Raw genomic sequence first — 11176 nt, forward strand, 5'->3', positions numbered from 1 at the left:
ATCTCTTCTCATGTAGGGATTAGAGTACAGTCGGTAGAGAGAGAGAATACAGCCATGAAAGGATCAACAGCATTACAGAGGAATTGGAAGACCACATTTCTCCAGAGGTGCTGCAGGGGCTCCGTAAATATTTGATACATGTTTCTTTTAAAAATATGTTAATCATTCAAATATGAAATAACACATTATACAGATCTGTTCTATGCACCAAATAAAACATGCACAGAAGGAAGACCTCTAAAGCTAATCAATTTATTTTGCAGATTAGCTCATTCTTTTTTTTCCTTTTTAAATTTCAAAATAAAGTAGCGAATCCTTTATTTATATTTTTAGAACACTCTGAAAAAAAGGGAGCCCTAACAACATATTTTTAGTCACCACCTTCCCTTTTACCTCTGTTCTCTCATAATGGTTTTGCTCCCATGCTGCAGTTCTCAAAACCTCTCTCATCAGTGTCTTTCTAATTTCCTTCTTCTTCATCACAAAATCTCAAAACTGATTTGTTAAAAAGAAAGATTTACCTCACAAAGCCTAGGAGGGGAAGAGTCTTTGAACAGGCTGCAGAATGCCTCCCCAGACCTTAGGACTGGAAGAGAAATCAGGGAATTCACACTGAGTAATTTACATCCCTTCTTGCTTTGTTAATACTCTGTAGGTGGCATGGTACTAGAGCTCTTTGATGTGTCTTCAACTGATAATATCTTAGATGAGTTTTTCCGCAAACTCAAGAATCTTTTTTTTTTTTTTTTTAAGGTTTTATTTATTTATTCATGAGAGACACACAGAGAGAGAAACAGGCAGAGACACAGGCAGAGGGAGAAGCAGGCTCCATGCAGGGAGCCCGGTGCGGGACCGATCCTGAGTCCCCAGGGTCATGCCCTGGGCTGAAGGCGGCGCTAAACCGCTGAGCCACCCGGGCTGCCCAAAACTCAAGAATCATTACATGAACATTATATTTTTAAGGACAGAAAGGAAATGTGGCTTCTCATGTGAGTAGTCATTCAACAGAATGGATTTTATTATGCAGTATTTTGCAACAATGAACATGAGCCATCTTATTTTCCCATAAGAACGTATATTCTTTGTTCTTCTGTGACATTTGGCATCACAATTTATATGTCATTATTCATAAGTAGTTGCTGAAGGGATAGGTACATATACTTAGTCTAAAAATGAAAATGTTTGGTAATTTTGGAAGAAAGAAAATGGTAGTCCTCTCTTCAAATATGAGAATTAAGATTTTCAAAGTAAAATGTTTTGATAATGCTAGTGCAAGAAGTGGAAGTGAAGATAAGCCAAAATCTGCTAGAGGTGTGTTTTAGATCCTGAAATCAGTATTACAAGGTAGATAGATATGTTCCTAAGATTAGGCGCAGTAGCTGATGAGTTAGTCAAATTAAAAATTTCAGGTCTGTATACCTTCAAAACCAACTTATTACAGAATATAAAAGTTTGAGTTAAGTATGTTTTAAGTGTTTAGTAAATTTTTTTAAATTTTATTTATCCATAGAGACACAGAGAGAGGGGGGCAGAGGCACAGGCAGAGGGAGAAGCAGGCTCCGTGCAAGGAGCCTGAGGTGGGACTTCATCTAGGGTCCCCAGGATCACATCCCGGGCTGCAGGCGGTGCTAAACCGCTGCGCCACCGGGGCTGCCCTAGTAAAATTTTTAATGTTGATTGAATTTTATTACTTTCTTTCTTATATAAATTATCATAAAATGACTAAAAGTATATTTTTTTAAAGGGCCCCTGGTGATGGCTTTCTTTCCTGGTGTACTGGTGATTTAAACATGAACTAAAGTTCTTTCCACCTTGTCTATAATAAGTTCTCAATCTGTTTTCTCTATAATAGTATACAGGGTTTTTTTTCTCAGTGCTTTTGACAAAACTTACTTTTTTAGTTTACTTTTGCATGGTTTCTTTCTCATCTGCTAAGTAAATTCTGTGAGGGCACAGATTTGTTTGTCTTACCTGTGGTGAATCTCCAGCATCTTACCTATACCTCACTCATGTAAATGTGCAGTAAATTTGTTGAGCAAAACAAGGTTGCTGCTTATAAAACCTACCTTGGTTAGATTTCTGGGGTTTTGTTAGCTGTGTATTACAAGACTCATAATTTAGGGTTAGTTATTTTTACTCATTGAAACTTACTACATTGCTTCACCTTACCATGTACTTTAGTGTTATGAAGAAGATTATTTTTTTTCTGAGCTATGAATAATGCTACCTCTTTTAGAAAAGGACCAGTAAATATTTTATATCTTGTTTGTTTTGTTTGTCCAGCTTGACAAAGCTAAATTGTGATCAAGCTTGAAACCTTTTCTTAAAATACTTAGCATACAGAATTTCTGTTATGGTTGGTGGGGATAGAAGGCAGGGACACATAGTTAGAAATGGCATATACTGGGGCACCTGGGTGGCTCAGTGGTTGAGCATCTGCCTTGGGCTCAGGGCATGATCCCAGAGTCCTGGAATGGAGTTCTGCAATCGGGCTCCCCACAGGGAGCCTGCTTCTCCCTCTGCCTATATCTGACTCTTTTTGTGTCTCTCATGAATAAATAAATAAAATCTTTTTTTTTTTTTAAAAAAAGGCATATACCAATTCAACATGTACCACCAGCCTTCCACCCACATAGAAAGTCAAGCAGCTCCTAAAAATATTTTGTTCTGATGAATAGTAGATCTCCATTACATTAGTGTTGACATTTCACTTTCTCCTTACATTACAGTAAATCAGTAGACCTGCAAAATTTTATACATCTTTCTGGGCTGTTTATTTATTTTTAGAAAAAAGTTTTGATTTCTTTATTCATGAGACAGAGAGAGGCAGAGACATAGGGAGAGGGAGAAGTAGGATCCCCATGGGGAGCCTGATGTGGGACTTGATCCCAGGATCCTGGGATCATGATCTGAGCCAAAGGCAGATGCTCAACCACTGAGTCACCCAGGTGCCCCTGTCTGAGCTGTTTTTGAAGGATACATAGAGACATATGAAGCCACCCTAATTTTTGGATACCATATTTCACAAGTAACAGTTTAGGTATGACTTAGGTATATGGAAGAGGACAGTAGAATGCAGTTGGGATATGGTAATTCACTAAGTAGATGACCTTTTGTCCTTCTTACTACAGAACCTTTGGCATTACAGATGTATTGTCAAAACCATGAATGAGAAATCCAGGAACATGAAAAGGCATATCTTGAAAATAACACCCTACCCGTTACTGAGTTAACAATCTCTCATCTCTAAAATTTCCTACTATCCTCCAGATTTTTCTCATTAAGTAGGAAAAGGATCATAGTTTAAATCTTCTTAAGAGCCCCTGGAGATATGAGGGCTTTCTCTTCAGTAGGGCTTGGTATTGAGTCACTTTATGATATGTTAAAAGGTAAGCTGTGTTCCCCCTGCCTTCAGTGAAGGATCTTTAAAGCACATTCAGCCTCTAGAGAGCAACAGAGAACTTCATTTCAGTAACTAGTCTATGTATATACTTGCGTGTTTATATTTCGTGCTGCTTTTTTCCCCAAAGTTGAATCAAATCGAATAATCCTAGAACAGTGTGGAGCACACTTAATCTTCAAGTGAGAATCAGCAATCATTAAAATGAGAATAAAGAAATGGAATATTACACATTTAGGGAAGTCTAGGATAAAAAGAAACAGGTATCTGCTACTCAAGAACAGAAATAAATAATATTTTTCTTAAGGGAAAAGAGAACCGCTACAGAAAATTTGTTGGTGACTGAAAAATAGCAAAATCAATAATAACACTAGGTACACTAAGAACACAAGGTTGCTTATTAGACCACTAGTTTTGAGGTGCCTGGGTGGTTCAGTAAGTTAAGCATCTACCTTTGGCTTAGGTCATGATCCCAGCATCCTGGGATGGAACCTGGCATCAGGCTCCCTGCTCAGTAGGGAGCTTACCTTTCCCTCTCCTTCTGCCCCGGCTTGTGCTCATCTCTCTCTCTGTCAAATAAATAAAATTGTTTAAAAAAAAAAATCACTAGTCTCATATTTACGCTTGCTCGAAGGATAGCTTTGCTTATATTTTATTAACTATCAATGCAATGTAATTGACACCCAAGTTTATCAGTTCCTCCTATTTAGACCTGTTCTTGGCTTTCCTGTAACTGCCTTAGTCCTTTTGAGCTGCTATAACAAAAATACCATAAATGGGGTTGCTTATGAACAGCAAACATTTCTCACAGTCTGAGATCATAGCACTGGCGGATTAGCTGTCTGATAAGGATCCACTTCCACATTGACAGCTATTTTCTCACTTGGCAGAAGGGCCAAGGGATCTCTCTGGGGCCTTTTTTATAAGGGCATTACTCACCAGAGCTATACCCACATGACCTAATCACCCCTGAAACCCCCCACCTCCTACTACCATTTATTACCTTGGAGGGGTAGAGTTTCAACAAATGAATTTTGCAGGAAATGCAAACATTCGGTTCACAGCACTACCCTTCTAAATTCCATTTCTTTCAGTTTCTCCTCCTCCAGGAGGAGAGTTCTTTACCCCTTTTATTCAGATACTCTTCTGATTATATGGTCCTTCTGAAATGTCATCACATTCAGTGCTTCAATGCCATTCTCCAGATTAGAATAGACCCTTACTACTATTACTTCATTTCCAGTTTGAGGTGGTAGTCATCTAACTTGTCTTCAGAGTCCAGCCTCACACATGACTAGTTTAACTAATAGTTTGTTCTGTGTTGGTTTTGGATGGTGTGCATTTATTGAGTAGTTTGTTCTTACCCCTGAGAGAATAAAGCTTAGAAGAATTTTAGATTCATAACCCATTTAAAAACAAATTATAAATATATGTAACTCAGCCTCATGGCTTTATGAAGTTGTATGTTCTACTGATATTTTCAGAAGATTGATGGGCCATATAAAAAGGGAAAATGATTCTAGGAAGATTCTGGACAGATAATGTTTGTTAGATATGAAAAAGACTCGGCAACAGTTCTAAGAGACCTGAAGTTGGGAATTGAAATTATCCTTTTCTCACATAAGAGTTGGGAGGGAGATGTTGAGGAACAATGTCACATAGTAGATGGGTACTACTTGGAGACAAGTGCTGGAGGGGTGAGGGAGTTGATTGATCATGTTATAAAAATATTCTGTATCTAACCACAGCACAAGGGTTATATTCCTGCAAATCTTGATCAGAGAACTTATGATTGAGAAAGTCAGATCTTACAGGAAAAAATAGTATTGGGGTACTGAGATTATTAATACATAAAAACATAGAAAAATATGCAATTTTACTTAAAATCACTATATAAAGATAATATAAATCAATTCTATATCTTTAGTAATAATGGTTACTCAATAACATTGATTTTTTTGATTGCTAGAAACAGAATTCCTTTAGGTTCAAAAGCATGTAAGTTTATTTTAATGTTTGTAATTTTATTTTAATTCAATTCAATCATTAACATTTTAATTTATTTTGCATTAAATTTTAGGATGGAGGGAGTGACACAGTACAAAATATAATAAAGGAAGTTGTCAAACCTTCATTTGTTATGGAAGGAAGAGATTCAGAGATCCATATTACCTGGGGAGACCAAAGATGACTACACCTCAATTGCATTTTATATCTTGGAGTGACTCTCAATTTTAGGTGATTCACTGTTCACTAGGCATTAGTTTAAACAACTCTTAATTAACCCTGCTACAGCTTTGAGTTTTCTTTTCTCTTTCCATTTTCCAACATAATTAAAAGTTATTTCTTCTTGCTCTTACTTTTTTACTACTTGTTTACTTTTGTATAGTAAGTGGTTGATCCTGGCCAATGAGTAACCTTAGAGACAGTATTCCTTTTCTTAAAAAACATCTTTCTTTGTTAAACCTGATTTAATCATTCAGCAACAAACACTAAGTAGTTAGTATTTTTTTTTTAGTACTGCGCCAGGTGCTGATTATACTGTGGTGCATAAAGCGGAAACCATCCCTTTCCTTGTGGAGTTTTATATCCTAGAAGAGGAAACAGACAATAAAATGAAAATTGTAACTCCTCCATTACTCCCTATGTTCCTTATTTTTTTCCCATAGCATTTATCAACATTTAAGACCCTGTGTTGATTTTTATTTTTTTTTATTTTATTTTTTTTTGGCTTCATGAGGGCTAGGATTTCTGTTTTTGTAGAGGAATATTCATTGGTTAAGAAGTGAGAAAGGTGTATATAATTAGTTACTTGTTTCTTTGATTTTACTACTTTGGCCTGTCTTAAATAAGTAACCCCCTTGCTGCTTCCTTAGTTCAAGCCTTTTATCCCCTAATCTCTTAGTAGCTTTCCTAACAATTTCTCTGCCACTGTAGTACCTTTCCCCTTCAGACTGCTGCTGGTGCCAGTAATCTTTGTAAAATTCAATTCTTTTGTGATCTCCCGTCTTTTTTTTTTTTTTCTTTCAATCTCCCATCTTTTAAGGGTAAGTCAGACTCCTTAGCTCTTCATTATTGGATTCCTTCCCATCCATTTAGCCTTGCTTTTTTTTTTTTTCCTCCATTCCCTTGTCACTCCCCACTCTCCATCTCAAACTTTATACAACCGTAATACCTATATATTGTACTTCTTCAAGCTTCTTTGGGAAGTATGGACTAGATCAGAGGCATCAGCTAACTGCGAAACCACTTAGAAATGCAAATTAGGCTCCACCTTAGGGCCTACTGAATTAGAAACCTTGGGAGTAGGGCTAAGCAAGCTATTAACAGGCCTTCCAGGGGATCCTGATGTACCTTAAATTTAGGAACCATTGTTTTAATCTATTCTTTAGAAAATTTATTTCCTTACCAAGCTCAGCTGTTAATTACCATGCTAAATATCACTTTTATTTGTCTGACTCTTAATCTACATCATTAACTCTGATACTTTTATCAACCCTATTTCTTAAATTATGCTGAACATCTTTCTTGGATATCCTTTCTGTACTTTAGACTCTGTGGGCTTTAACAAAATTCATTATCCATCTACTGAAACCTGTTTTTTATATGCTGTATTTCCTACTTACTCCTTCAAAAGATTCCTCCTTACAGCTTTGAATTGTAGACAGTGGAGTATTTTCTCACTGGTTTCTATTTTGTCTTTTTTAGAGGAACAGCAATATCAGAAAGATCCTTTAATAATTCTGATTGAAATAGGGTCAAGATTTTCCAGGCAATAAAATTACTTTGTTTTTTTGTAGACTGTCTGTAAAAATGTATGTTTATCTTCCTCTCCCTTACTTTTTTACTTCTCTTCCTTCTCCTCCTGTCTTCTGTCTCTCAGTTTAAGAATTTAGAGATTGTTTACTTTGAATCTTGACCTCACTTCCCATGTTCTACCATAAAGCTGGAGGGATCCTTGACCCTGGGTCAGTGGAGTCACAGCTTTGTACTGGCACCAAAGGGTGAAGCCAAACAACATTTCAGATATCTTGGTGCAGTATCTACAATAGGTTTTCAGTATTTTTTAAATGGATAAGTGAGTAAGTAGGCAAGTCTCAAAGGACTGGGCAGATTGTCAGGGTCACAAAAAGCATGGCAAGATTGTGGCTAGAGATATAAGGAACCTCAAGAAATTTTAGCAATAAAGAGTGAGAAAATTTGATACTCAAATATTTATTAAATGAATAAATGAAAGATTTTAGAGGAAAGAATAAATAGCCATTGTCACAGATGGTTAAATATTTCCTTCTATGAGAGAGAAGGGATAACGTAAACATTATTTCAGTATAAATTTTTAAGTTTAATTTTAGGATTCATGTTTGTTTATATGTGTGCTGCCCTATGAGTATTCAGTTTGATATACTTTTTTAATAATTTTCACATTGATTTATGTAATGGTTATATTTTAATGGTGTGACCATATATTTTGGGCTATAACTTTTGCTGTTATTATAGTTCCTTTTTTGTTAGATAGGAAAGACAATAATTTGTGTGTGTATGTGTGTAAAATCTGTTAAATTGCATATTATCTCACATGAAGAATTTTTTTATTTGAAAATCATGTCATATATCTATTAAAATTTGAGCTATTTTCATAAAGAATATATATTCTTAGTTATAATAAAAAACAAAAACCTTTCTTTTTAACATGCACACAGGAAGCCTCGACCTGTCTCCCAGTTGGTTGCCCAGCAGGTTACTCAGCAGTTTGTGCCCCCTACACAGTCAAAGAAAGAGAAAAAAGATAAAGTAGAAAAAGAAAAAAGTGAAAAGGAAACAACTAGCAAAAAGAACAGTCATAAGAAAACCAGGTAAATTTGAAGAGTGTTTTATGGCACTTGTGAAATAATAAAATGAACCATTTAACATTCTTTTTTTTTTACATTGATATATTCTTATACAAAGTGGAAATAAAAGATTTCAGCTCCTTTATTATAAAATATCATGTTTTTCTGAGTTTGAGAGATAGATTAGAAATTAAACACAGAGGCCACCAGTATAAGCTTAAATGTAAAGATGCTTTTTTTCTTTTTCTTTTACTTTTTCTTTTTCTTTTGTTTTTGTTTTCTGTTTACTAGATTCAGAGACATTTGTGTTTGAGCTTATTCTTTTCCAACCATGAAGCCAAGAGTGATATTCACAGTACCGAACAGATATTTGCATGGGCTTTAAGCAGTTAAAATCTTCATGGATACAAGCAGAACAGATAATCACGATGCCTTTAACAGTGCACATCTCTGGAATAACAGCCTTACGTATAACACAACCTTAATTGTTATCAACTTACTCTGTGATCCAACTATGTCATTGCTTTCCTAAAACATTTATCTTAGTAAAGTTGATTAGCTATCTGAAAAATTATGATAAAGCTGTGAAAGCACAATTAAGAGACCATTGCTTCCAGGGTATCAGTTTGTCATGTTGAAGAAGATTCATCATTGATTGGTTTGATTAACGTTCATGATTTGAAACATTTATATTTTTGTGGCTAGTTATTTATGAATCTGGAGCTTTAAATATAGATGTATTCATTTTGTTATTCTTACATAATTTATGCATTATATGTTCAAAAGTTGGTAGAGAGAAGAGAGTTTAAAATTTTACCATCTTTTGTATTTAGGCCAAGATTGAAAAATGTGGATCGGAGTAGTGCTCAGCATTTGGAAGTTACCGTTGGAGATCTGACAGTCATTATTACAGACTTTAAGGAGAAAACGAAGTCACCGCCTGCATCTAGTGCTGCTTCTGCAGATCAACACAGTCAGAGTGGCTCTAGCTCTGATAATACAGAGAGGGGAATGTCCAGGTCATCTTCACCCAGAGGAGAAGCCTCATCATTGAATGGAGAATCTCATTAAAGTTTATTTTCTCCAATTTCTTAGTCACTTCTGTCATAACATGCAAATACACAGATTATGCCAAGAAGTACCACATTTTCATGACAAACATTCACGCACAATCCATAATTTGCGTTTTACACAGAATAGAAATTTGTTAGAATTTGTTAGACTTTATTGCAATCTATGCTTACCAAACATTTTCAGACTTGACATTTTGGTCTCCACAGTTCAAGGTGCCATGAAAATGTGGTTGAATTATTCATTATGCAGTGTTATTGGTAAGTCTATTTTCACTTTTAGTTTAGTGAATTCTAACACATAATTCTTGAATTCTCTACTATTGGCATGTAACGAATTTAAATTTTTATAACATAGTGCAAGCTGCCTAAATATGTATTATTTGAGAATTGTGAAACAAATAGTTATATGTATACAAGTCAAAGATCAACTTAATCAACTATTGCTGCAACAGGATTTTCTTAATGGTTATCCTCTTAAATACACCTGCTGGTACTTGGTGTGGTTAAATAGGAAAAATTGTTATTAAATAAAGAATTTGTATGAACCGTTGCCAATGTTTTTGACACATTTTACTAAATTATTGTTCCTGAATTATGTTTCTGGTTTTATCTTTGTTTTTGTTTTTGTTTATCTTTTAAAACGTTCATTATTGTAATGTTTACTAGCAGAGTAGTAAACAATAAAACATTGATTATTTAGCTTTATAATTCAGGTTTAGTGCTCTTGTCATTGAACACTGGTATTTTCTGTATAATATAAAACATTAAAGTTCAAATCAGTATAAGCATTTGGCAAAAACAGAAAAGAAACCTGATGTATTTTAAAGGCTGCAATTTTGGAAAAGCTTTAACTTTAAATAATAGTTTTATCACTGTTGTCTTGCCCCAAACTTGTGCAGGGTCATAGAAGTATGAATCTAATTAATACAGAAATGGGAACTGTTGCACAGAACTGAGAAATGACTAATCTTAAATCAGTTTAATTGGCCTCTTATTAAACATAATGATTCTTATGAAAATCATACTGCCCTATTTTGAGACACAACTGCCAGTTTATGCATTTATCAATATCCTGAAATAGAAAAAGTATTTACAGCCCCACTTACTATTATGTAAAATTACCAATAAAATATTTTTATGACTACAGATTTTGCATTTTTGTTCAAAACTAATAATGTGTTTCATGTTGTATTTAAAAATCCAACCTAGAAACCACACAGTACTTCTTAAATTCTTCTAGGGTCTCCTGCTTCTTTTACCATTTGCTTAATATATATCCACCTCTAGGAGACTTCTGAAATGTAAATTAAAAACCTAACTTGGAATCAGAATATCACTTAAAGACACTATGACCACATTTGAAGAGCAGAAAAAAATACCCCTAAAAATCATAGACCCTGACAGTTGTGATATTTGGTGGTTTCTCGTGGTAATGTAATTTTCTGTTAAATTGCAGTACTTTTTCCAGGCACAATGAGACTGTCTTTTTTGTAAGATGCTAGTTGTGAAATACAGTTAATTGCATACAGTAAAAGTCTGTGATTAAAACATTTATATACCTCATTCTTTAGTGTTGTTAAATGAAAAAGTTTGTTTTTAATTATAAGATACTTTGAATGGAACCCCAGCTAACTGGTTTTGTTCTTTTAAAACATGAGAAATTTTTGCCATATTTTACTGTTTTTCACATGTTTCAAATGTTTTAAATTTTAGATATAGTAAAAATTATAAGTAATAATTGTAGTAGGGAAAATCTTTAATTTTTAAGTCAAAACTATGCTTTGGAGGCACTGGGTCTTCTGATGATGATCAAATTCTTTCAGGATGTATTTTAAATGGACTGTGGGAGAGAAAAAACTGACAGAAGATGGGAT

The 11176-nt window shown here is 34.6% G+C and overlaps 1 protein-coding gene across 3 annotated transcripts in view; it reads left to right on the forward strand.

Annotated features, from left to right (window-relative positions):
• The window catches only part of YAF2 (YY1 associated factor 2), a 70382-nt gene extending 59454 nt beyond the window's left edge, over window positions 1–10928 (forward strand). For all 3 annotated transcript variants that reach the window (XM_072765558.1, XM_072765557.1, XM_072765556.1), the window contains 2 exons: window positions 8101–8253; window positions 9063–10928. In XM_072765558.1, the coding sequence (XP_072621659.1) occupies window positions 8101–8253; window positions 9063–9300 (391 nt within the window). In that variant the 3' untranslated portion in view covers window positions 9301–10928. The remainder of the gene's footprint in view (window positions 1–8100; window positions 8254–9062) is intronic.
• Window positions 10929–11176: the final 248 nt, after the last annotated feature.

This window comes from Vulpes vulpes, chromosome 8 (assembly GCF_048418805.1).
Source record: "Vulpes vulpes isolate BD-2025 chromosome 8, VulVul3, whole genome shotgun sequence".
Taxonomy (NCBI): Eukaryota; Metazoa; Chordata; class Mammalia; order Carnivora; family Canidae; genus Vulpes; species Vulpes vulpes.